We start from the raw sequence: 27734 nt of genomic DNA, 5'->3' as shown, positions 1-27734 counted from the left end.
GAGGCCTGCTGCTTGACTTCTGCGAGATTTGCTTTCAGAATAGAATAGAATCCCGCTGTCACTTCAAGACTGCCGCGTATGTGCTGTGGGCTTAACTTGTCCCTGACCTCGAAGAGATAAAACTTTGACATCGACAGAGCGCATACATCAAGTGGATGACAATCCGACGATATCTGGATAAGGATTTTACGACGAGCTGTGTAATTTCTGTGTATTGCATCACATCATGGATCATTGCCCGTCCAAATATAATGCAACGCGAGCGTCGGATTCATCTCGTGTTTCAAAAAGGTTATGCAGCTATCACGACGACATCAGCTCAGAAATCAATGTAACATGCTCCAAAGTGGCGTCGTCGCAGGTGGATTGCCTTCGCTCTGTGGAATTCCATATGATTACAGCATAGCTTGTCAAGGATTAAGACGGATACGAATCACAAAACTTTGCTGATGTAGTCCTTGCTGAAAAACCTCCTAGCGATAGATGACCAGGAACAGCCTGCAGTTAGAATATCCTGCCGATAGGCTTCAGCTCTGTTGGTAAATGATCATAGTTGCCAGAATCAATCTGCGTCTGGAACATGGGCCGCTTCCCATACTCGCGCAAAACACCTGGTGCCAAGTGCTCCTTGTTTGGTGTCAGCATAACATAGTTTGGATCAGCTCGTTGGTAACTGCATTTCGTAAATATTCATTCATTCATGAGCCAAATGTACTCAGAACTGCTGAAATTAATAAAAGTAAAAGAATACGATCTGATCAAAGAACAAAAATAACAGAACCTGGCTTGTCTAAGATCCTCTACTCGAAGGCCAAGTCCATATGATGTTGTGCCCTTTTGAAGATCATTCACAGCTATAAAACAGAAAACAGGGAGTCAATGTACCCAAAAGGAGAGTGATTTCATTCATAAATTGCAAACCCCAGAATTAGACTTTCTTCATGTTCTGTAAGGTTTTTCTACTTCACTGGAGTACAATGAATACAAATTTGAAAATAGTGTAAACTATAATCAATTACCATAATAATAGTAAGCAAATAAAGCAATGTTTTCCAGATTACATGTTAACATGTATGAAGTTTTGAACTGCTCATTGTGCTTAGATCAGCATTTATTTACAGCTGGGTAAGTTATGTTCGAAACTTCAAGTTCTCAATGCAAAGTAAAAAACTGTAAAAGAGGCGATGATGATATCATCAGTTCGACAGTTCATCACTTCCAAAACATACAGCAAAATTAATCAAAGGAACTGAAAAGGTCCTTCACTCAAGCAGTATTAATGGATCTGGGTGTAAATGGATGTTTTTGCTTTGCAAGAGATAAAGGTCACAAAGGCCTGCACACCTGTGACACTAAATGTAAACGATGGTCTCCACCATGATTTGAATGCCAGAGCTATAGAAGACTTCGAGGGACCAAGCTTTCCCTGTCAAGACCAATGAACATCAAAACAAATGAAGTAATAAGGAAATCTAAAGACAAGGTCGTGCCCAATGTGTTCGCAACTTCTAATCCACCACATACTTATTTCACCTCAAAGACTTCCAAAATTCCAAAAAAGGGTGAAGGAGGATAGTAAAAAGGTAAGCTACATCTATGGAGGAAGATACGGAAAACACACTTGTCTATTGGCTGGATTTGAGTTTTGGAAGATACAGGAACATCTTAAATTGTTGAGTTCAGATGTGCACATGGTGCAGCGTGAGGTGGGAATGCATTACTTGTCCATAGGCTGGGTTTGATTTGTGGATGATACAAAAAAATAAAATGATAGGGTGAACTATCCTAATGGTGCAGGTGGGAATGTGTTGCCCATCCTCTCTAAAGACCTAACTGATAAATTCATCTATTTAACCTTCAGTAGGAAGTTTTTGTTAGCCTGCCAACTTGCACCCAACTGAAACAAAGAACTGCCATCCTCAGTTGCTTTATCTTTATCAACCCTGCAGACAGTATGAATATGTCGTTAGCCACTTGGGTTGATGTGAAACAGAGTAACGTTCCTCCATGAAAGCTTACCTGGCAGCCAACTCAAGTCCAAAATCGATGTAGTTTGTAATACCAACAACCTGATCATCTTCAAAAGGATTTTTTACCTGGTAGACACAAGCCGTGCATACTCACAACAAATCTCAAATTTGGAAACTCTAGTATTGAAAGTAATCTAAACCATAATTAAAATAATAAAAACAGATTAGCTCTTATCAGGAAAACTTCCTCCTATGAGCACAATCAGGGAAAAAAACGGAAGCCAATCTATATTCCCCGCTAATAAAAAGGAGTACGATGAGCATAAAGACTATCTTTGATGACATGGATTGGTTTAAATAGAATTAACCAATGGCATGGAACAACAACCATGTTCAGCTCGAGTTGAATATTGGTGGATGTGGACTTCACATTAACAACACAGACATATGTAACCTGAATCTCAACTGCAGTCACAGACTTGCAGTAATGAGAAAGGACAAGAACTCTTTGCGAATATATAATGACAGGGAACTGCCCTTACCCTTCTTTGAACAACCAGGTGCTGATAGAATGATGCGATCAGCTGCACATTAAGGAAACAGAATGTCACTGCAAATGAGAGAGAAAAATTGATGAAGCCAAGCACTCCTTAGACAAAGGAATCTCTTTAGCTAGCATCATTTGGAGCTGCTTAATTTATGCCAGCATTGCAATCCCAATGTTACGGACCATAAATAACTAATACTAGTTTTTAAAAATAATGGTTCACCATTTGCACCCTGCACAAAAGAATGAAAAAACACATATCCATCCAGGACTCTTTGGCACCTAGGTGAAAATCTATAAACTTTACGAATAAGCACAGCTACTTTTTTATGCACCCTTCGCTTCAGAATGCTAGTTCAACTCTAACCACCTTGTGTACATAGATTAGCAGGGCGTAAGATCAAGGAGGGATATAACAGGTCAAAACCTTATTCTCGAGATTTTGGAATATATTTCACATGGAACTCGTGTGTACATATATTATTGTGTGTAAAGTATAAACACAGAGTTACATATAATATTTCAAGAATAAGAGAATCAATGTTTCTAATCATCCAATGCAATAATAATGTTCTTACATAAATCACCAGTATGAGTATACAGCTACCTAGGCACCTAGCAAATTTATATATTGATCCATGCAAAAAAATATCCTTTACTCCATTAGAGGCAGTATATAGTTTATAGCCTTATCAAAAGATCGTAGCAATTGCAAACTAATAAAATGCAAACGCTTTCTTACAGAAATACATGTAAAATTGAAGCAAACCTGTGTACTTCTGGCAAGCTCTAGGGAGAAAATGAACGAAGGGCTGAGCGGGCTAGTTGAGCCAACACCATAACTGATTGCACAATTCCAGTTCTCCAATTCTGTAAATGGCATAGGGTGTTTGCTCCCACCTATTTGCAGAATGGACAGGATAGAGAATAAGAGTTAGCAGGAAAAAGAAGGCTCAAAACATCAACATCTACACGTGTTTATCTGCTAGCAGGAAACGCAGATGATCGTCAGGACAGCGTATGCCTATTGTACAAATCATGTAAGAAGGACAGCATCTCCACAAAACATTGGAATTCAACAATGACGACTACAACAACAAAGGCTCCTAGTCCCAAACAAGTGGTTAGTCTATTTAAAATGTTGGGAAATCAAATAGAAATAGAAATTGTAAAGAGTTTTGAAGTATTATAAATCTTCACGCGGTTCAATGCCAACTTTATTGGGAATAAAAGGTGTTGTTATTTTTGTTGTTGCATATCAATACCAAAAGAAAGCTGCAGCTTACACACACTACGATGGTCCTTTTAAGGGTGGGTAAGATGAAAATGCAGAGCATCAAATAACTTTTAAGAGAGCCACATCCAATTAAAAAAGAGAACCTTAGACCGTTTTGACTGGTGACACTCACTTAGTGGTTTGTACTGTACTCCTGCAGTTAAACTCCCTTTTCTCCCAACCAACCATGCACCAGAGGGTACCTCACTGGATACTGCAAAGAAAAGAATTATCATCATGACATGAATATTATTAGGAAGCAAGCCAAACCATTAAATTCATTCAAAACTAAGGAGGTGCGTCTACTTGTTCAATATCATTTGTAATCACAATTCAATAAACAACAGTAACATAGGCAGCTAATCCCAAGCAAGTCGGGGTAAGCGAACGACCAACAAATAAAGGGAAAATGAAAGAGGTATTTCAGTAGTAGATAGATCTATACAAGGAATTGGAACAAAGGATGCCCCAACTGATAGATTCTCTGAACCATATCTTACACCCATGACCCCATAATCTTCTGAACGCACCCTGCAAAAATGATGAATATAATTCCCTCACTCCTAACCATATTAACAGAAAGAAACAATATAATATCTAAGATTGGACATGAAAAACAACACAAAAGTATCTGGAAAACTATTTAACATCATTGTGCATTATATGCAGTCTACCTGTTTCCCATTAGCAAAGGTAATGTTCCAAAGGCACCAATACGATACTTTGGATCATACGCACATGATCTCAGCTGCAGCAAGCTGCACAAAAGGGAGGACCCGCAAACGACATTATCCACGTTTTTTTCAATAATAAAGACCAGCATTATTATAGTCCATTGAGCAGGAAAGTGCTTACGGATTTGAAGTTGACACAAGAAGGTCCACAAAGGTGTGAGGATCATAAAGTTCTCTAAAAAAATTAAGAGAGGTGTTTTTGTAAGTAAAAAAAATGTTGGGCAAATATGAAAAGTTTAGAAGTTATGAATATGCACTTCTGCCAGCGAAATAGAGCATCTCCTTTTACTTCTGTTCCACTATTTTGATCAGCAGCAGCAGACACCTAACGAAATTAAGGAAAGCAAAAAAAATTTGTAACTTAACCAAAAATCTTTAAAAAGATGAATGTGACTGGAAAGAAATATCTTAAGTTTCCAATTGCAACAGCTATAACCATTCTTCAAAACTGCATCCAAAAATGCTACCAGAATGAAACAGTAATAGAAAATAAAGGTGGTAATAGGGATCAGTTGGCGATCCACTGAGCATCGATTATATCATGAATAGACAGGTACTGTGCTATTGAAAGGGTTCAGAAACACAAGGTTTAGCAGACATGACAGGCAATGTTTGAAAGGATACAGTAGCAATCAAATCAACATGAGGATCTTCCAGCGGCTTCAACATGATCCTTGAGGTCATATTCCCAGCTTGATCGAAGTAGTCCTCAAACAGGTTGTGCAGAGAAAGTTTCCCAAACATTAACTCATACGCCGGCACCGCCATCCTGCATGTTCAAGACCAGCACTGCTTCAGTAAAGCACAATGAAGGGTCAAGGCTAACATAAGAGCAACTCCAAGAGCTTATGCAAATGGATTTGGTTAGGTAAAAAAAAAAAGAAAACCCTACAAAAACTGGATCCAACAGTTTATGCAAATATCCCCATTAGCTATCCCATTAGTCATTCCCGATCTCCCGGAAGGCAAAAATGCACACCCCGCTCCGTTCGGTATCTGCCTCGACCCACCCCTCAGCCCGAGCTCCGAGCTCCCTCCGACGTCGGCGGCGGCGGCCGAATCGGCGGCGCGGCGGTCCGGCACAGCGGTGGCACGGCGGTCCGTGGCGGCGTGGCAGGGCCAAAGCTTTTGCGGTGGCACCGTGGTCCGGCGCGGCAGGGTGAGATCTACAGCGTCGCAGCGGTCCCGAGCTCCTCGGCGGCGCGGCGAGGGCGGAGCGGCGCGGCTGGGCCAGAGCTCCGCGCGGCGAGGCAGGTCCTAGGTCTGCCCATCCGGCCGTGCAGCGGGAGCTCGCGCCCGCGCCGGCAAAGCTCACCCGCGGCGGCGGAGCTCACGCCCGCTGGCGGACCGCAGCAGGTGCCGGCCACGAGCTCGCCATATCCTTGCCCGCTTCCCGCGCAGGTGCCATGGTCCCTCGGAGCTAGTGCGGCGGACGGCGGCGTCGAGCACGATGGGCTCGGGCGTTCACTTCTTCGGTGCCGGCGGCGCCCGGCCGCATCATGGCGGCTCGAGCACCCTGCCCAAGTCCGGCAGGGTTCAGGAAACTCACGCCGAGCAGCACCTCGAATGTGCTCCTTCTTGTACCGAGCGACGGCGACGGCAGGAGCATGCGCTTCTTGCTCGACAGCAGCGAGGCGGGCGGCGCGGACCGCATAGAGGCGAGGCGAGGATGAAGCGGCGCAGAGAAGTCGCGACGACCGGCTCCAGCGCATGACAGCTCTTGCAGGGACCTCGCGCACATGCGTCCAGCGCAGGGAGGTCACGGCGGTCGGCGCACAGCAGCTCCTGCAGGGCCCTCACGCACATGCGGCCTGCACGGGGAGGTCATGGCGGCCGGCGGCGTCCACTGCACGGGGAGGTCGCGGCGGCCGGCGGCATCCAGCGCACGGCTGGAGGCTAGTGGAGGAGGGGTGGATAGAGAAGCTATTGGATTTTACTCTCTTTTGATAGCTAAATGGTTAGCTAAATAGTTAGCTAAATAGAATTTACCTAATATAATTTGAAGAAGCTCTTGGAGATGCTCTAAGTGCAATGTAGCTATATTTCATCCTTCCAGGAGGATTAGAATTAACCTTAAAGGTATGCATAAAAAAGGTATCGCATGAAATTCTGTCAGAGATGTGCGTGCCCCAAGGATAAGCTACAGAATTGAGATGCACAACCGAACAGCCAAACTGATGCTGACGATCTGACGCATTTCACCGATACACAGTTCCATTTCACCCTATGCGCGCGATCAAGGACAATTGACTAACAGGCATGATTAATCAAGGCGATTCAACCGTTTAGACCAGCACTATGTAGCGCGTACGTCTACGGCTGAATCATCAACCGAGAGGGTTTGTGCGAAGTGGGTTTAACAATTAGCTTCCCTGCTCCTGACATGAACTAGAGGGGCCTAGAGGAACGGGAGGGGGCAGGCGGCGAACCTGGTGCGGGCGGCGAGCGGAGGGTAGTCGAAGAGCGGCGGCACCAGCACCATAGGCGGCGGCGGCTCCGCCTTGCTGAAGAATATACCCATCTCGTCCTCGGCTCACGGATTCTACGGCGGTGCTGCGGCGCTTCTCACTCCTGTCCCCTCCTACTGTCATGCCCGGGGCGTCAAGCCAAGGGGAAAGCGTCAACTAGATATTACCTGTTACATTATAATTGTTATCTCGCTGACCGGTAGGGTCCAGCCGTCAGTAATGCTGTAATCCCCACGGGGGCGTTATGTATGGGGATCTCGCGTGGAGACGGATTATTCCAAAATCTGATAATAGAAACCTCCGTTCTTGGGTGCCAGGGTTCATCGCCCTCCTCAGATCGAACCCGAATCGTGTGCTCTTGTTGATCTTCTCACGCTGTCGATCGATCGGTAGCCACGGGTGTCACAAGTGGTATCAGATTCAGCGTCCTCGGCGCGCAACCGCTCGTGTACTACCTCGTTCGATCCCGTCTCGCCGCCGCCACTTTTCCGGCGATTTCGAGTTGCTCAGCCGCAAATCACTTCGACTCCGGCGTCCACGCCCCGCCTACCGACCTTGAGTCGACGGCGGCCACCGCAAATCAACGGTTAGCCGTTCCGGCGCCGTTGACCAGTCACTATCGCGCCGCTTAGGGTTTAGTTGTTGGGGATCGGTCGTTCTCGTCGCGGAATTCCTCGTTTCTGGGATTTCATCGGCGAGTGGAGTGGAGACTACTGCAGCACGGGCGCGACGTCGAACACCTCGACGTTTGCTTGCGGGATCTGGTGGCAGACTACCGAAACCCGTCGGTTTGGGTTGATACTGCTCGGGCCTTTTTTCGAGGTAATATCAAATCGAGTAGCCATCCCCTCACTTCCGGTGTAGTCACCACGGCGCCCCCTAAGCCCTCTGCACAGACTCAGATCCTCCTTTCCCAAATGGAGGAACGTGCTCGAATTGATGAAGAACATTGGGATAGCGTGATGGAGAGCCTAGATATTCTATTTACCAAAGTTGGAGTAGTGGAGGAGCGTCAATAGAAAATGGAATCCCAGTTCGACATGTCTACCAAGTTACTGGAACAGATGTTGTTGGATCAACAAACTCTAGCCAAACAAATGGAAACTACAGGCAATGCAGTGGCACAACTCACCATTAACCAGATGTGCCACCGTCAGGATAGACTCCCTAGCCCAGCTTCTAGTGACAGTAATGAGGATGGTGGCTTTCACCATCGCAGGCAGTTTGCTCCTGGTGGCTCTGGTCATGGTCGTACTACTGTTCCACCACACAGAGCAACCAACAGAGAAAGAGCTGGACACACTGAGTACAATAGCTCAAGGACCTACATGCCTAAGATGCAGTTCCCCACTTTTGATGGTTCCAATCCCTGCATTTGGAAGGATAAGTGTGAAGACTATTTCAGGATCTTTGATCTACTAGAAACCATGTGGCCCAGCATTGCTGCTATGAACATGGATGAGAAACCATCCAAGTGGCTGAAGGTGTACAAAATGAAGCATGGACTGGGAGATTGGGCATCTTTCATGGCTGCTGTGGAACAGAAGTTTGGGAACAATGACTATAGAGAAGCCTTGACAGAACTTTTGGAACTGCAACAGGGGTCAACGGTGGATCAATACATTTCACAATTTGAGGACCTTCAATATCAGGTGACAATGCATAATAGTGAATTGGGGGAGCTATTTTTCACTACTCAATTCTTGAGAGGCCTGAAGCCAGAAATAGGCAATGTGGTGCAAGCTCAAATTCCTGACACACTTGAGAGGGCTATGCTCCTAGCAAAGATTCAGCAGCAGGTGGTGGACAAGAGCAGAACAAAAGGGTAGAAAACTGGGTACAGCCACAAACCTCATGTACCCTCTTCCAAAACAGATGGGAAAAACAATGGGTCTACCAGTCCACTATGGAAAGAAAGACAGACTAGAGATTATCTGAGGGCTAATGGGCTCTGTTTCTACTGCAGAGAACCATTTGATTCTAACCACATCAAGACTTGCACCAAAAGACCCCAGCAACAGTTGAATGCACTAGCAATTAATGGGTTGGATGCAGTGTTAACAGAAGATATCCTTCAACAGTTAGAGCTAGAAGATACTTTAGCATCAGATTTTGGCCAACTCTCTCTCAATGCATTAGCTGGTACTGCTCAAGGAGAGGCATTGGTGGTGAGAGCATTAATTCAGAACAAAGTGATGTTAATCCTGATAGACAGTGGGAGCTCACACAGTTTCATCAGTCAGACATTGGTACATAGGCTGAACATTCCAACAGTGCCCATACTGCCCCAGAAGGTAAAGCTAGCTAATGGTACCACTTTAGTGACAGACCAGTGGATTCCCAAACTGACTTGGTGGAGTGAGGGGCATACTATCCAAACAGACATGAAGGTCCTGGATATACCAGCATATGATGCTATATTAGGCTATGACTGGTTGCATTCTAATAGTCCCATGAATTGCAATTGGGCTGAGAAAACACTTGAATTCCAGCAGGATGGTAAACTAGTGAAGCTACAGGGCATCCAACCTCAAGTGGCATCCATTTCAGAAATATCAATCACTCAAGTACAAAAATGGGTCCAAGGTAATGATGTCTGGGCAATGGCAGTGGTGGAGCCTGTCACTGAAGACCATCCTCAGCACCATCAGAAAGCTATACACCAACTATTGCACCAATATCAGGATGTGTTTCAAGAACCACAGCAGCTACCCCCCCACAGGTTCTATGATCATCACATCCCCCTTATACCTGGTTCCACTCCTATTAATTCTAGGTCATATAAATACTCACCCCATCACAAAGACGAAATAGAGAAACAAGTTAAACATTTATTAGCTGATGGTTTGATCACACAAAGCTGTAGCTGTGACACCCTAGCCCAGGGCTTAATAGGATTAATAGGATACTCATACCAACAAGTTGCAACTTCTTTTCCGGAAGTCGATCTCCAAAGAACTCCGAGGTTAAGCGTGCTGGGCCCGGAGAAATTTGGGGATGGGTGACCAACCGGGAAGTTCTTCCCGGATGTGCACGAGTGAGGACAAAGTGTGCAGAAAAGACTGGTGTTGGTCTGTGAGGACAGTCTATGTCCTAGAAAGCAGCAAGATGTAAGCGGGCCCGGCCTCGGGGAGGCGGGACGTTACAGAATGGTATCAGAGCTGACTCTCGCGATTTCACGGGCACGTACGGGCGTAAATGCGGAGGCATGAGCACGGGCACGTGGGGGCGCATATGCCGCCGGCATGTGCACGGGCGCGTGGCGGGTTAGTGCGCGGGCATCTGGGATGCACCGTTGGCACTAGACGCACGGACGTGGCACAGAAACCGTTGGCACTGGACGCACGGACGTGCCACATGGGCTGCTGGCACTGGACGTACGGTACGTGGCCAAGAGAGGACGTTCCTGGCTTGGGATTGACCGACGAGGACGTCGGTCTCTTAAGGGGGTGAGCATGTGACACCCCGGCCCATGGCTTAATAGGATTAATAGGATACTCATACCAACAAGTTGCAACTTCTTTTTCGGAAGCCGGTCTCCAAAGAACTCCGAGGTTAAGCGTGCTTGGCAGTGTGCAGAAAAGACTGGTGTTGGTCTGTGAGGATAGTCTATGTCTGTTGTCGGTCGAAACCCACCAGCGAGCAGCGACAGGCAACACGAAGAGCCGGGAGGTTGCTGGGGCGCTGGCAGGCACTGCTCCCTCGTCGACGGCCCGCAATTCCAGCACACGCCGCGGCTTATGAAGACGCAGGGCGTGCCACCTTACCTATACCTGATCAGGAAGGTGCGAACGTGCTTGCAATGATCTGCCTGCATACACAAACACGTGGAAATATAAGTCCGAGCCGTGGTCGGCTCCCCGGGACGACTCTTGCATCGGCTTTAAAGAGCCGATCGAGTCCCGGTGTCAGATTGGATCTGTTTGCATCCGGATATGATAAATAGAGCAAATAACCATAAAGCTGCTTCAATTAGATCTAACTAATCTAATCCACGATGGTAAAAGATTCACTGCTAGATCGGAACATCCTACACATGATTGGGCCTAATGAACATAACAAATAACTAAACCATAACAAAAAACAGAGGCCTAAGAACTAGCAAGAGCCGATTCCCGGAACAATCCCTATCAAGGCTAAGATAAAGCATCTACTACATCACCGGATCGTCCAACCCGTTTGCAAGGCCTAACCTAGCAGATATTACGCCAACTCTTATGTTCAAGAGCAAACCATAACAGATCAGATCTACTAGACATAAAAGAAGCAGGGTGTTGTCTCCGTGCAACTAATTCTATGCGACAAGAACTAGCATAAGATTAAAACGTGACTGCACAGAGACAACATGATATTCGTAGATGATAAACAACAAAGCACAACAGATCTACTAAAAGCCATGCTACGAACATCAAGATAACTAGCATTACTCGCCATCAAAAACGCTTCAGTACGAGTAATACCAAGGTAAAAGCAAGAACAATGCTGCCCTGATCGCAAGACGCGATCAGGGCAGCATGGCGCTTACTTGGATGAAACCATAGGATTAGGGGTGGCGATGCGCCGAGAGTTGTTGTTTGCGAGACGTGATGACGTTCTTCTTTCATGAATAACATAGGGTACATATTTATAGTCCGGAGACTTGGGAAACAATCTAAACTAATCTTGTCCCGATCGGACTCTATCTCTAATCTTGAACTAAATCTAACGATACATGGCCCATGTGGCCCAGATGCTCACGCAGGAGCCGATTTACAAGCCTTCTTAATCTTCTGCTTTAAGCTCATCTTGCTTTCGGCCCATAAATTAATCCCGTTAATTTATAGCGATAACACATGCCCCCTGGTTTTGGCAATGATAGTTCCAAAACCATTATGTCGCTTCATCTTCCCGTTAATGTTCATTAAACACACTGCAACCACCAAGGAAGACGCAACATCTCTGCAACTGGCTCCTCGTAAAATGTGAAACTGCCGATCCATCTTCCATCTTTTCACTATTTAATCTCACTCTGAATCGGCTCTTCTTCACGGCAAACTCCTTCTTCCTCCCAAAGCCAATAGCGCAGAAAACCCCACTCCTCCACCAGCGATGGCAATCTCTTCTTCCTCTGGCTCCAACTCTTTTGGAGATTCCTCTTCTTCCTTCTCATCATCTCCTTCTTCTTCTTCCCTCTCCGCCTCCTCCATCGACACTATCCCAGAGAGCCGAGAGCCGACCCCCGAATGGGACCCGACAGCGGCGTACGAAGCGCTGGCGCCTCTGCACTGGGATGCGGAGGAGTTCGACTTCGGGTTTGCATCCGAGGAGGACGAGCCCGAAACTGAAGGAGAGGAAGACCTCCAGTTCTTGTTCCAAGAGGAACTGGAGAGCAGCGAAGACGACGACTTCTCCTGGGAGGGAGCCGACTCCTTCGAAGAGATCGACTCCTCCTCCAGTGACGACACGGCGGCAGGAGGAAAGCACACCAATTCCTCAAAGCCCCCACGGAGGGGAGTGAAGAAGGAAGCAGCAGCGGCGGTGGACGAAGCAGCAGCAGTGCCGTGGACGATGGCAACAGCGGCAGCGACGACGACGATGACGACGGCGGAGAAGCATCGACGCGAAGCCCCAAGCGCCGTAGGCACTCAGATACCTACGATTGGTAGATGTAGGTAGCATCGTAGGGGTAGGATCACAAAGCCAAAGGATTAATTCCTTTGTAACAATCGGCTTTCCTTGTAATGACCTTTTATTAATGAAATCGAGTTTCCTTCAATTCCGTGTATATCCATTTACTTTCCAAAAAGCTGATGGCAACGCATCAGGCTTCAATAAATATCCAAGAGCCGACGAAATTCAAACTAGAAGCAACCCGCATAAGAGTAGAGTATCACCTCCACCTTGAACCGAACTCGAAACAAGCTCTTCAAACTGAACGTAATTCGAAAACCCAGCTCTACAAATCCGAGTAAGAACTCTCCAAGCATTCGGAATTCGAATCAGAGCCCACAACAATCAAACCCCAAGTCAACAGATCTGAACCATGACAGACTCTGCAGCTCAGACAACAAACTCTGCAATCGATGATGCGGCAATCTGCGGCCTGAAGGTAATATTCGGCCTAATCCTTTAGTTTTCCTCAGCTTACTAAGCCTCTGAAATACTAAGCTCTGAAACATGACACCATATGCATACTTCTGAATTTCTGAACTTCAGGTGTCAGACATCCTTCTGCCGCATCCCTCCAATCCAAAATCTTTCTGTCTTGGCCCACGAACTTTCGAAAATCCTATAGATTTGATCTCTTGTGAAGCAAATAGGATCCCTTTTGTGAGTCAAAACATCGATATGAACCTCTGGGCCGACTGCTTAAGAGCCTGGCCTAGTCTTCCTGAGAGCTGGATTACATGGTACAGCAGAGTAGCAAAAGCTTATATGCCCTTGTGGCAAGATTTGAACATAGCCGATGTACTTAGCTTATCACTGTGCCCTCTTGACAAAGATGAAAATCTTCTGAAAACCATCGGCTATTTCTGGTCTGATGCTCTGAATTGTTTCCTCTTTGGTCATGGACCCATGACCCCTACTCTGCTGGATGTCACCATGATCACTGGCCTAGACATTGAATCTCCTAATCCAGCTGCCCACAAAATGGCAGAAGTCCCCTTCAAACTTTCTTCCAAGGTTAACTGCACAAACTGGGGCACTTACATGAATCAGCACATGAAAACAAAAGGTCCAGTGACTGAGAAGGAACACACAGCCTTCTTAAATCTTTGGCTAGAGCACTTCATCTTCTGTGGCCCTTCTTTAGCTCCAACTAAGAACTATCTTCCCTTGGCCTATCACTTGGCCCATGGCAATCACACCGGCCTAGGCAAACTTTTCCTTGGAGAAACATACAGATATCTCCATTTGATGACATCTAACCTTCTTAACCAAAAGAAACTGAGAATTGGAGGCCCTTGGTGGTTTATTCAGTTGTGGGCACAACTGTACTTTCAACACCAGATTCCGAACTTCCAAGGCCTGACCAAGAACTCTTTTCCTGATGAGAGTGGCAAACCAATCAGATGTACTAGCTATGGCCAAGCTTTATTCAGTCTTCCTGGCAGCAAACTGAATTCCACAGATGCAGCAAACTGGTTCAGAGTCTTCTATAAAGGCTTAGAGAATCCCCTTTATTTCCCATTCACTGAATCTGAATCCTTTGAAAACCCAACTGCCTTCAGATTAGACAATTTTGCCGATGACAACAGCACTCGGCATTTATACTCTTTAATGATCCGACATGGCTTCCTTCCTGTTGGCATCAGCACCTCCAATAGAATTATCAAGCCAGGTTATGAATCTTACCAACCCGTCATAGCAGTTCGGCAATTTGGCCTAGGACAGGTCCCTCCCCACTTCCATATTCACCACTTGGTGGAGAGCAGAGCCGATCTGCCTGATGGTCTCACCAGCTCAAGATGCTACAGCATGTTCGATGACCTCCACATTCCAATACCAGCCGATCTGTCCTTCACCTCCTCATCAATCGACTTCAGCACATGGTGGGGAATGTGGAAAACACATGTATTCAGGAAAGCTCTAGGTCCTCGACTGCAGCAAATTGATCCTGAATATGTAATCCCCGAGGAAGAGGTACTGAATTTATGCACTTTGTTCTTTCTAGATCATCCATTCCTTTACTTGACTAATCATGCTCACCTTGTTAGCAGCAACAGGATGGTCCAGAACCTATGACCAGCAACGGGAAGCCATTCCACTTTCTTCCAACTGCCCCTAACGTACTCTTCTGCAAGGGATCACCAACAATGAAGAAAGTGATAATGACCATTCAGCCAGACTTACTTCAGTCGGCTTCCAAACGAAGACAAACTTCTGTAATTGTTGCCCCCCGAGTCTTGACCAAGAAAAGGAAGATGATCACGAGGCGAGTGATCAAGAAATCAGCACCAGCTTCCCCAAGTCCATCAGAGTCCAACACCAACCAGGTAACTCATCCTTCTAAATCTTCTTCTATATTGCATACATATGTACTCTGGTTGACTGTAATTCTATTTCCAGAACGCAGTTGAAGACATCTCCAACGCAGAAAGCCAAGTACAACATGAGATGACCGCAACTCTGACAGAGGCAAATGACGAACAAGCCGATACTGTCGATGTTCTTGATGTCAACACAAGCTCTAACAGGACGATCGCTCTTGAACCGCCCAACGCTTCTTCTTCAGAACAGGTAACATTACAAAAACCAATTCTGCTTCAGCCGATAGCTTCATAACGCACCTTGCTCTAATTTCAGATATGTCCATAGGACTTCGATATTTCAGGTTTGCTCTCCTTTGACCCGGCATCAATGGGTCTGACTGCCCCTGGAGAAAAAGCACCATCCTTGCAGCAATCGGCTATCTTGGCAAATCAGCTTCAATTCATCAAGGATCTAATATCTGCTACGATCACTGCTCTGGTTGATGATTCCAACAAGATAAAAGAAATTCTTGAGCAGATAGAAACCCAGCTTCCAGAATCACTTCAAGTCAAACTTTGGCCAGCCGGCCATCTCCCTTTCTTCCGGGCAGAGGTGAGGGCAGCTCAACAAAGAATAGAAGCACGTCGTTCTCAAGTCTCTATGAAAACTGACATAGCTCAAAAGTGCAAAGCCCTCAACCAAAAGAAAGCAACTCTGGATGCTAAAGCTGATATCTCCGAGAACACAAGACGACTCAACCTCTTGGAAAAGGAACTGATGGAACTTGAAGAAAAGGTCCGCAATATCCAAAGACTAATCTAAGAGGAGAAAGCTTCGATCGCAAACTCTAAGCAGGAAGCCCAAGAAATGACTGAACAGATACAGGCAGAGTTTGCAGAGATAAGCACCTTGAGTCGGCAGATAATATCAGGCGATGACAAGGATGACGAAGAAATCATTGCAAGAGCTGATGCTGTACGTGCAGACGCCATCCATGCCATAGAAAAATTACTGAACTAGTAGAACTGTTCAGAAAACATTTGATGTGGCCTGTTAAACCCTGAAACTTGTACTCATTAAAAAACACCTTAAGTCGATGGTCACACATCGGCTGTCTTGCTTCTCATATGTATTTTACTAGCCAACTCAAAGTGTTGGCTTCTCCTTTTTTTTACCGGCCAACTCAACGTGTTGGCCTGTCATGATTTTTTTACCGGCCAACTCAACGTGTTGGCCTATCTCTTTTTTTTTTACTGGCCAACTAAATGTGTTGGCCTTTTCATGATTATAGCCAGATGGATCTCATCGGCTCTTGTTACTCGCTCTCCCACATGCTCGGGAAATACTTCTTGAGGTGTTGGCCATTGACAGCAACAGGAAACTTGATGCCATCCAATTCCTCGAGCATGTATGCATTCCCAGGCAAAACCTGATCAACCTTGTACGGCCCGTGCCAAGTTGGAGACTACTTGCCATACTTTTTTATCTTTAGTTCCCAATGGTAAAACTGCCACCCAAACCAAGTCCCCAACCTGGAAATTCTTTGGCTTGACCTTCTTGTTGTACGCACGAGCAACTTTAGCCTTGTTTTCCTTAATCTTCTCCAATGACCAAAGCCTTAGCTCTGTTAGGTCCTCCACATTGTCATTCATCAAGGCTGCATACTGTTCAGCAGATAGATCATTCTGAAACTCAACACGCCTTGAACCGACCGTGATCTCCCATGGTAACACAGCGTCTTGGCCGTAGACTAAATGGTACGGCGATGTCTTGGTGGATCCGTGACATGAAATACGATATGCCCACAAAGCTTCTGACAAAACTTCATGCCAGCACCTAGGATATTCATCAATCTTTCGCTTTATGAGCTTGATGAGGCTCTGGTTGGATGCTTCAGCTTGTCCATTAGCCTGGGCATAATATGGAGATGATCTAATCAGCTTAATCCCCATGTCATCGGCAAAGTTCCTGAATTCCTCTGATATAAAGACCGATCCTCCATCAGTCGTAATGGTCTGAGGGATCCCAAATCTGTGAATGATGTGCTCTTTGACAAAGCTGATCACATCTCTTGACGCTACTGACCTTATGGGCACTGCCTCTACCCATTTTGTGAAGTAATCTGTAGCAGCTAAGACCCATTGGTGACCTTTGCTAGATGACGGGTTGATCTGACCAATCATGTCCATGGCCCAACCGCTGAATGGCCATGGTTTGATGATGGGATTCATTACTGATGCTGGCACTATCTGAATTTTGCCAAACCTCTGACATGCCTGACATCCCTTGTAATATTTGAAGCAATCTTCAAGCATAGTGGGCCAGTAATAACCCGATCGCCTAATTAGCCACTTCATCTTATGAGCCGATTGGTGAGTACCACAGGTTCCTTCATGAACCTCATGCAAGAGCCGATTCGACTCTGAAGGTCCCAGACATTTAAGCAGTAGTCCTTCCAAGGTCCTATAGAACATGTCATCCCCTATCAGAACATACTTCATAGCTTTGAGTCTTGTCCTCCTGGGTGCCCCCCGAGCCGAATCCTTCAAGTAATTGAAGATATCGGCTCTCCAGTCTCCGGGTTCTAGAAACTGAACCTCCACATCAACTCCATCGGCTGTCTCCTTGTACCCAGAAGCCATCTGTGCCAAATCATTAGCTTCATTGTTCAGAGTCCTACGTATCCAGTGGAAATTGATGTACCTGAATCGTGACATCAACTCACGGCACTGCATCCATATCGGGAAAAGAGCCTCGCTCTCACATCTATATTCTTCCGTGAGTTGAGAAATCACCAACTTCGAATCTCCAAAAATTTCCACCACTTCTGCACCAGCTTCGAGGAGCAGTTCCATCCCTTTGCGAACGGCTTCATATTCCACCAAGTTATTAGTGCATGGAGCAGTCATCCTAATGGAAAAAGGAGTAAGTCGCCCCTTGAGGCGACACCAACAGAATTCCCATGCCGCACCCATCATCACAAGCCAATCCGTCAAAAAACATAGCCCAAGCACGAATAAATAGTGCAGCAATATCCATGCTGATCCTGTCTGCAACAAGATCCGCCAGTGCCTGTCCTTTGACTGCTTTTGCAGGCTGATACCGAATATCGAACTCTGACAATGCAAACATCCATTTTCCAAGCCGGCCTTTTAAGACAGGAGCCGACAGCATGTGCTTTATGACATCCGATTTGCATATGACAATTGTTTCCACCGAGAGCAAAATATGACGAAGCTTTGTACATGTAAAGAATAAGCAAAGGCAAAGCTTCTCGATTTCAGGATACCTGGTCTCGGCGTCTAACATGCGCCTGCTGAGGTAGAAAACCACCCTCTCCTAGCCGTCGTGCTTCTGGACTAACACCGAAGCAATGGAAGTGTCACCCACGGATAGGTACACGTAGAACGGCCTATCTTGCTGAGGAGGAACCAATACTGGAGGCTTTGATAAATATTCTTTGATTTCATCGAAAGCTTGCTGCCGTTCTGCCCCCCAGCGAAACTCATCATCGGATTTGATCTTCACTAAACCCATGAATGGTTCGATGCGCCCAGACAGATTAGAAATAAATTGTCTGACAAAGTTAATTTTACCGATGAACTTCTGCAATTCTTTCTTCGTAGTAGGTGGCTTCATCGTCTTCACAGCTTCTTGACTCTTCAGGCCAATCTCGATTCCTCGTTCATGCACCAAGAATCCCAGAAATTGACCGGCCGACACGCCGAAAGCGCACTTCTTTGGGTTCATTTTGAGCCCAAACCTTCGAGTCCGCTCCAAAACTTGACGCAGATCTTCTAGGTGCCCCCCAGCTGATTTGGACTTGACCATGACATCATCAATATAAATTTCTACCAGTTTGCCAATGAGATTACGAAAAATGTAATTCATGGCACGTTGGTACGTTGCACCGGCATTCTTCAGTCCAAAGGTCATAACCAAATATTCGAACAAGCCGACTGCGCCTGGTACTCTAAACGCAGTCTTGTTCACGTCTTCTGGGGCCATGAAGATCTAGTTGTAGCCGGCATTACCTTCCATAAAACTCATCATTTTGTGGCCAGCAGCTGCATTGATCAATGTCTCTGCAACAGGCATTGGGTATTTGTCCTTTGGCGTCGCTCTGTTGAGATCTCTAAAATCGACGCAGACACGCCATCGGCCATCCTTCTTTTGCACCGGTACCACACTAGAGATCCATTCTGCATACCGGCACGGCCTGATGAACCCAGCATCCAACATCTTCTCCACTTCTTTCTTGACTTCTTCTAGGACTTCGGCCTTCATCTGACGTGCTCGTTGCTGAAACGGCCGAAACCCTTTCTTGAGCGGGAGCCGATGCTCGACGATGCTTCTATCTAGACCGGGCATCTCGGTGTAGTCCCATGCAAAACAATCCCGGTACTCTTTCAGCAGTGCAATCATCTCCTCACGCAGGGCCGGATCCAACTTCTTGCTGATAAATGTCGGCCGTGGCTTATCCCCAGGACCGATGTCAACCTATTCCAAATCGTCAGCTGACGTGAACCCATACCCTAGCTTGCCGTCGTCTGAAAAACCAGCTGCGAACGCAGGCGAGTCTTCGTTATCGACAAGATCGGCGACAAACACAGGGAGATGACAAGAAAAATTATTTGGCCAACCGCACAGGCTGGCCGCCTCTATACTTCCATTATCATTCGGAACCAAATAGTCGATGAGTGGCCAACTGCCAGAGCAGGCCATCGTATGTACATGATGTAAGAATTCCGACCCCAAACAGGATTTTTCTATTTTTTGGGGCCAGTCGCTGGGACCGGCCTCTCTATCTCTATTGCACCCCGTAGCATGCCAGGATGCGTCTACTCTGTGAGGCCAGTGAATAAGACCAGCCTTAGTCCATTTTTTGTCGCTTCGATCTGATCACAATCTTCCAGGGCGATCCCTGAGATCGGCTTTTGCCCTTCCGCATCCCAGGCGTTCATGTCTGCGAGCAAGGCCTCGCTGGAGTCATCTACATGGACCACCTCCACTTCATCGCCGTCCCATTGGACGAGATACTGGTGCATTGTGGAAGGAATACAACAGTTGGCGTGAATCCAATCCCTCCCAAGCAATACCGTGTATGTACTCTTGCTGTTGACGATGAAGAACGAAGTCAGGATCGTCTTGCGGCCCACTATCTACTCCACATTAAGAACCCCCATTGTCTCTGATGGTTGTCCGTTGAAGTCATTGAGCATCACATTGGTCTTGATTAGGTCGGCAGAAGAACGCCCCAACCAGCGCAACACTGAATATGGCATCAGGTTGACTGCAGCACCGGTGTCGACCAACATCCTGTTAACGGGTTTGCCGTGGATGAAGCCCTTGAGATACAGCCCCTTCAGATGCTTGTAGCTTTTCTCCTTGGGCTTCTCGAAGATGATCGGCTGTGGGCCCAGATCCAGCTGTGCAACAGGCAAATCCTCTGGTTGGGGTGCCCAAAACTCTGATGGGAGCACGAACACCATGTTCACATCGGCTGATGGCTTCTCATCGGCTTTTGTCTGCTTGGGCTGCCACTCTTTTCTTGGAGGGCGCCTTTCCTGCCTTCGCGGTCGCCTGACTTGCTCCGCGAGATCCGGACGCGCCTTCCTCAGCACGTCAAGGTACTTTGCTTTTGCCTCTTCCAGATTGTGCAAGCGCTGTACTCTGTGCTTCTGCGAGCGATTAAGCCCGTCAGGACACCACCGTGGGCGATGGTACCTGTCTTCTTCTTCTGGCTCGGAATCACCCCTGGATGGCTACCTCACACGGTCATCATGACGTGTTCTGGGCCCTAAGCGCTGGAACACCGATGTCTCGTCCTGCTGGCGTCCTCGAGGCCTGCACTCCAAGCAATCATCTATAGTAGGCAATCGGCTCATGCCGGAATTCCAACAGTACCTGAAGAACGGGCAATGCCAGTGGTCGCGTATAGCCTGGCATCTCCCCAGTGTCCTTCCTGTGCGGTGCTCGTACTCATCTTCTTCCGATTCGTATCGGCGGCGCAACTTGTACTGGTACTGGTACTTTTCCAGAAGCCGATTAGAAGCTAGAAGCTGGTTGCGGATGTGACGCACTTGCTCTTCAGTCACATGTTGCTGTTCCAGCTTGTGTTCATCCTGCGGCCGTTTGCCAGAAGCGGCCTCTCTCCTCTGCTTGTCATGGCGGCGCATGGGTCGCACCATGTTGATCTGGAATGCCAAATTCTGGCCCTCGGATTCGAAATCTAACAGCTCCACCACGTTAGCTTGTGGGAAGGGCTTCGTGTCAACCTTCATCGAGTGTTGGGCCAGGATTAATTGGCCTTGCTCGATAGCCGATTGAATCTGACGACGCAACTCCTTGCATTCACCCGTGGCATGAGTGAACGAATGATGCCATTTACAGTATAGCCTCCCCTGCAGCTCTTGTGCGGTTGGCAGTTTGTGATTCTCTGGGAGCTTCAGCTGTTTCTCTTTAAGCAGTAGATCAAATATCTGCTCTGCTTTGGCCACGTCGAAGTCGAAGCCCTTCACAAGCCCCTGCTGTTTGACCCACTTGCACGGGACAGGGTTTGCCCCCCGAGTCCACTCTGCCACGGCCACTTCTTGCTCCTCGCCAGAGTCATCAGATTCATCCGCCTGGGCCACGTTTACATGGCGCTTGAACTTGTCCTGGTACAGCTCAGGATGGTAAAGTTCATATGCCGTAAGCTTCTGCACCAGGTGCGCCAGAGATGTGAACTCCAACTGAAAAGCCGCATCCTTGATCGGCTTAGCGAGTCCCAGAACTACCAGATCGACTGCTTCCTTCTCCGTAATGCGTGATGAGTAGCATCGATTCTTGACATCTCTGAAGCGCTGTATGTATTCAGACACTGTCTCTCCTCGCTTCTGCCTGACTTGGGCGAGGTCGGCAATTCCAGCTTCAGCAGCCTCCGAGTGATACTGGGTATGGAACTGATCTTCCAGCTGCCTCCAAGTTCGAATCGAATCCGGAGCCAATGACGCGTACCATCCAAAAGCTGGGCCTGTAAGAGATTGGCCGAAGAACCGGACCCTCAACGGATCCGACACTAAGATCATCCCAAGCTGGGTTAAGTATCGGCTCACATGCTCGATGGAGCTGGCTCCTTCCGACCTGTTGAATTTGGTGAACTCAGGGAGCCGATACTTGGGTGGCAACGGAATCAAGTCGTAGTCACTTGGATACGGCTTGGAATAGCCGATCGCTTTTCTCTTGGGCAGGATGCCGAACTGGTATGTCAGTATTGCACTGACCTGCTCCACACTAAGAACTCCTGGGGCCGATGGCTTAGCACTCGGCCCAGTAGCGTACTTTGCCAGCCACGCTTGTTTCTCCGCGTCTGCTCCAGGAGCTCCTGGGTTTACCACCTGCACCGACCGTGTTGGATTGACGCTGTCAGGGATGTAGGTGCACGTATAGCCGTGTGGGATCTCCTTGGGCGGCTCGGTGAGGAACTGGCCCTCTCCAGGATCACCGCCGATCTTGTGGACGACGTAGATCGGCGCACTCTGTGGTTTTGGAGCCGCAAATGAGAACGGTAATAGCGGTCTAGAATGCAGTGCAACTTCCTCTGCGTGACTCCCCAGGGTTGGTCCCGATGGAGAGTATTGGTTCTTGATTATCTCCTGAATGACGCGATGTGCCACGCGCTCGAGCTCGTTCATCAGGCTCTGAGAGTGCCGATGAAGCGTATGGGCCACCATGTAGTTCATCTCCTGACGCAGGGCCCTGGTGCGCTCCTCTGATGGTACAGACAAATCTACGTTGTCGAGAACGCCTTCAGGTGAGAACCCCTTCCACTTAATGCCGTGGTTGCGGGTCTTCTCAAAAGAGCCGATGAGATCGGCTTCCAACAGAGTTTTGATCTCATCATACTTCTTCTTGTGTTCAGGAGGAAGCTCTTCATACGTGATGGCTTGGGAGCGGGTTCTTGATCTTGAGCTCCAGACATTGTTGCAGTGGATGTTGTTGCCGAGAAGGGTCCCACCGGGCGTGCCAGAATGTGTTGTCGGTCGAAACCCACCGGCGAGCAGCGACAGGCAACACGAAGAGCTGGGAGGTTGCTGGGGCGCTGGCAGGCACTGCTCCCTCGTCGACGGCCCGCAATTCCAGCACACGCCGCGGCTTATGAAGACGCAGGGCGTGCCACCTGACCTATACCTGATCAGGAAGGTGCGAACGTGCTTGCAACGATCTGCCTGCATACACAAACACGTGGAAATATAAGTCCGAGTCGTGGTCGGCTCCCCGGGACGACTCTTGCATCGGCTTTAAAGAGCCGATCGAGTCCCGGTGTCAGATTGGATCTGTTTGCATCCGGATATGATAAATAGAGCAAATAACCATAAAGCTGCTTCAATTAGATCTAACTAATCTAATCCACGACGATAAAAGCTTCACTGCTAGATCGGAACATCCTACACGTGATTGGGCCTAATGAACATAACAAATAACTAAACCATAACAAAAAACAGAGGCCTAAGAACTAGCAAGAGCCGATTCCCGAAACAATCCCTATCAAGGCTAAGATAAAGCATCTACTACATCACCGGATCGTCCAACCCGTTTGCAAGGCCTAACCTAGCAGATATTACGCCAACTCTTATGGTCAAGAGCAAACCGTAACAGATCAGATCTACTAGACATAAAAGAAGTAGGGTGTTGTCTCCGTGCAACTAATTCTATGCGATAAGATCTAGCATAAGATTAAAACGTGACTGCACAGAGACAACATGATATTCGTAGATGATAAATAACAAAGCACAACAGATCTACTAAAAGTCATGCTACGAACATCAAGATAACTAGCATTACTCGCCATCAAAAACGCTTCAGTACGAGTAATACCAAGGTAAAAGCAAGAACAATGCTGCCCTGATCGCAAGACGCGATCAGGGCAGCATGACGCTTACTTGGATGAAACCCTAGGATTAGGGGTGGCGATGCACCGAGAGTTGTTTGCGAGACGTGATGATGTTCTTTCATGAATAACATAGGGTACATATTTATAGTCCGAAGACTTGGGAAACAATCTAAACTAATCTTGTCCCGATCAGACTCTATCTCTAATCTTGAACTAAATCTAAGGATACATGGCCCATGTGGCCCAGATGCTCACGCAGGAGCCGATTTATAAGCCTTCTTAATCTTCTGCTTTAAGCCCATCTTGCTTTCGGCCCATAAATTAATCCTGTTAATTTATGGCGATAACAATGTCCTAGAAAGTGTGCAGAAAAGACTGGTGTTGGTCTGTGAGGACAGTCTATGTCCTAGAAAGCAGCCAGATGTAAGCGGGCCCGGTCTCGGGGAGGCGGGACATTACAGTAGCCCTTTTGCTAGTCCAATTTTGCTAGTACTCAAGAAAGATGGCTCCTGGAGGTTTTGTGTTGACTATAGAAAGTAGAATGACATCAAAGTTAAAAATAGATTTCCTGGTGTTGGTCTGTGAGGACAGTCTATGTCCTAGAAAATGTGCAGAAAAGACTGGTGTTGGTCTGTGAGGAAAGTCTATGTCCTAGAAAGTAGGCAGATATAAGCAGGCTCGGCCTCGGGGAGGCGAGACGTTACAGTAGCCCTTTTGCTAGTCCAATTTTGCTAGTACTCAAGAAAAATGGCTCCTGGAGGTTTTGTGTTGACTATAGAAAGTTGAATGACATCACAGTTAAAAATAGATTTCCTATGCCACTGATAGAGGAGATTTTGGATGAACTAGCTGGTACAAAATATTTTGCCAAGTTAGATATGAGGTCAGGTTATCACCAAGTGAGAATGAAACCTGAGGATGAGTACAAAACAGCATTCAAAACTCATCAAGGCCATTATCAATTCAAAGTGATGCCATTTGGTTTGACCAATGCACCATCTACCTTTCAATGCATTATGAATGAGATTTTAGCTCCCTTCTTAAGGCAGTTTGTGATGGTGTTCCTAGATGATATCCTGATTTATAGCCCTGACTTTGCTACTCACATACCTCACCTCACATTGGTTTTGGACAAGTTAAGAGAACACCAGCTATATATGAAGGCTAGCAAGTGCTCTTTTGCTCAAACCAAGCTGGAATACCTAGGCCATATTATTTCTGATAAGGGTGTCTCTACGGATCCTTCTAAGATTGAAGCAATGCTGCAATGGCTAGTGCCCACAACAGTTACTTACTGCATTGAGGGGATTTTTGGGATTAACGGGATACTATAGGAAATTTGTGAAGAACTATGGATTGATAGCTCATCCTCTTACTCAGCTTTTGAGGAAGAAACAATTCCAGTGGTCCGATGAGGCACAACAGGCATTTGAAACACTCAAGCAAGCTATGTCAAGTACCCCTGTGCTGATCCTACCTAATTTCAAGGAGCCTTTTGTCATAGAAACAGATGCATCTGATGTGGGTATAGGAGCTGTCCTCATGCAAAACAATCAGCCAATGGCATATCTGAGCAAAGCCTTGGCCCAACACCACAAACAGTTATCCATCTATGAAAATGAGTTCTTGGCACTAATCATGGCAGTGGATAAGTGGAGGCAGTATTTGCAACATCAAGAATTCCTCATCAGAACTGATCACAAAAGTCTGACCTACCTCACTAAACAGAACTTGCATTCTGACATGCAGCGTAGAGCTATGAACAGATTAATGGGGCTACAGTTCAAAGTGGTATATAGGAAAGGAAAGGAGAATTTGGCAGCTGATGCACTGTCCCGAGTTGGTCATCTATTGGCCATACAGGCTGTCTTCTTTACAGCCAATTTGGGTGCAGGAATTGTTGAACTCCTACACTACTGACCCAAGAGCACAACAGCTACTAGCACAGCTAGCTATCAAGAGCCCAGATGAGCATGGCTACAGTCTGGACAAAGGGGTGATAAAGTTCCAGAATAAGTTATGGGTGGCCCAGAATTCAGCTTTGCAGACTAAGATCATCACTGCATTCCATGCTAGTGCACTTGGAGGTCATTCAGGGGTACAAAGCTACCTATCACAGAATTCACAGATTGTTTCATTGGAAGGGGCTTAAACTAGCAGTGGAGGACTTTGTCAAACAATGTCAGGTTTGCCAACAGGCCAAACACATGAATACTCACCCTGCAGGGTTGTTGCAACCTCTGCCAATACCTGAAGGGGCATGGCAAGACATATCCATGGATTTCATAGAAGGACTTCCTAAGTCTGAAGGCTATGATGTTATTTTGGTGATAGTGGATAGATTTACCAAATGTGCTCACTTCATACCTATCAGACACCCTTTTACAGCTCCTACTATAGCCAGAGCAGTGTTTGATAATGTGGTCAAGCTTCATGGAATGCCCAAGACTATTATGTCAGATAGGGATAAGATTTTCACCAACACAGTTTGGAAGGAGCTTTTTCGTTTGCTGGGCACTCGTCTGTTGTTCAGTTCGGCATATCACCCCCAAACAGATGGTCAAACCGAGAGAGTGAATCAATGCTTGGAAATGTACTTGCGCTGTGTGGTATATGATACACCAACGAAGTGGAAGTCAATGCTGTCCCAAGCGGAATTCTGGTATAATTCATCTTTTCATTCCTCTTTGGGTTGCTCCCCTTTTCATGCATTGTATGGTTATGACCCAGACTTTGGAGCTGGTCCCATGAGTCAAGGATCTTCTACCACAGTGAATGAGATGGTTCAGGAGATCAAGAATCAGAACACATGGCTGAAAGAACATTTGGCTCGAGCTCAAAACAAGATGAAACAAGCAGCAGACAGATCCAGAAAGGATCAGGTGTTCCAGGTAGGAGAGCAAGTGCTATTGAAACTCCAACCATATGCTCAGTCGTCTTTGGTGAATAGACCCTGTCCCAAGTTGGCCTTCAAATATTTCGGGCCATTCCAGGTGGAAGCTAGAATTGGGTGGGCAGCCTATCGTTTGGATCTTCTAGAGCACAGTCAACTTCACCCAGTGTTCCATGTGTCTCAGTTGAAACCATTTTTGCCTAACTATACACCTGTGTTTTCTGAGTTACCTAAAGTTGCAGAGCTCGACGCAAGCAATTTGCTGCCGGAAGAGGTGCTGGAACGTCGGCTGGTGAAGAAGGGCGGGAAGGCGATCCCTCAAGCTTTGGTCAAGTGGAGCACACTGCCTACAAGCATGGCCACCTGGGAGGACTGGTACGTGCTGCAGCGCCGGTTCCCAGATCAACTTGCTGGAGGACCAGCAAGTTCTGAAGGAGGGGGAGGTGTCATGACCGGGGCATCAAGCCAAGGGGAAAGCGTCAAGTAGACATTACGTGTTACATTATAATTGTTATCTCGCTGACCGGTAGGGTCCAGCCGTCAGTAATGCTGTAATCCCCACGGGGGCGTTATGTATCGGGATCTCGCGTGGAGACGAATTATTCCAAAATCTGATAATTGAAACCTCCGTTCTTGGGTGCCAGGGTTCATCGCCCTCCCCAGATCGAACCCGAATCGTGTGCTCTTATTGATCTTCTCACGCTGCCGATCGATCGGTAGCCACGGGTGTCACACCTACTTCCTCGGACTCTAAAGCGACCGCCCCTCTTCTGCAGTTCTGCAGCGGCCGCGGCGAAATCCTGACGGAATTGTTCCGGGGCGGCGGACAGCGGGCGGCGGCCGGCGGGGGCGGGGAGGGCTTTTGATTGGCGAAACGATAATACTGGCTAGTTGAAGGGGCTCCTCTGTTAAATGTTGTGAACTGCCGCTCTTCTGCAGATCCGACCGCCAAAGCCCGATCCAACGGTCGATTGAGCAATACTACATTTTTTTTTCTTGATCAGGGAGCAATACTGCA

The 27734-nt window shown here is 47.1% G+C and overlaps 1 protein-coding gene across 1 annotated transcript; it reads right to left on the bottom strand.

Annotated features, from left to right (window-relative positions):
- Nucleotides 1-172: 172 nt before the first annotated feature.
- Nucleotides 173-27588, bottom strand: LOC120664540. Its single transcript, XM_039943805.1, has 15 exons — nt 27452-27588; nt 6957-7108; nt 5152-5296; nt 4785-4852; nt 4649-4702; nt 4468-4551; nt 4239-4324; nt 3927-4007; nt 3287-3417; nt 2513-2554; nt 2020-2096; nt 1856-1943; nt 1345-1426; nt 782-854; nt 173-673 (listed from the first exon to the last, which is right to left on the bottom strand). Exons 2-15 carry the CDS (start codon nt 7046-7048, stop codon nt 505-507), a joined length of 1272 nt encoding a protein of 423 aa, XP_039799739.1. The 5' UTR covers nt 7049-7108; nt 27452-27588; the 3' UTR covers nt 173-504.
- Nucleotides 27589-27734: the final 146 nt, after the last annotated feature.

Source organism: Panicum virgatum, chromosome 3N, assembly GCF_016808335.1.
Source record: "Panicum virgatum strain AP13 chromosome 3N, P.virgatum_v5, whole genome shotgun sequence".
NCBI lineage: Eukaryota > Viridiplantae > Streptophyta > Magnoliopsida > Poales > Poaceae > Panicum > Panicum virgatum.
This window is presented reverse-complemented; position numbering and strand designations above follow the sequence as displayed.

What these genes read in the sequence shown, in the direction of transcription:
- LOC120664540 (XM_039943805.1), bottom strand. Translation starts at nt 7,048, where the DNA reads ATGGGTATATTCTTCAGCAAGGCGGAGCCGCCGCCGCCTATGGTGCTG. An exon ending in ATCCTTTGTTCCAATTCCTT is followed by an intron (nt 4,008 to 4,238) that starts GTATAGATCTAT and finishes TTTTCTTTGCAG; the next exon opens with TATCCAGTGAGGTACCCTCT. An exon ending in GAGGATCTTAGACAAGCCAG is followed by an intron (nt 674 to 781) that starts GTTCTGTTATTT and finishes TACGAAATGCAG; the next exon opens with TTACCAACGAGCTGATCCAA.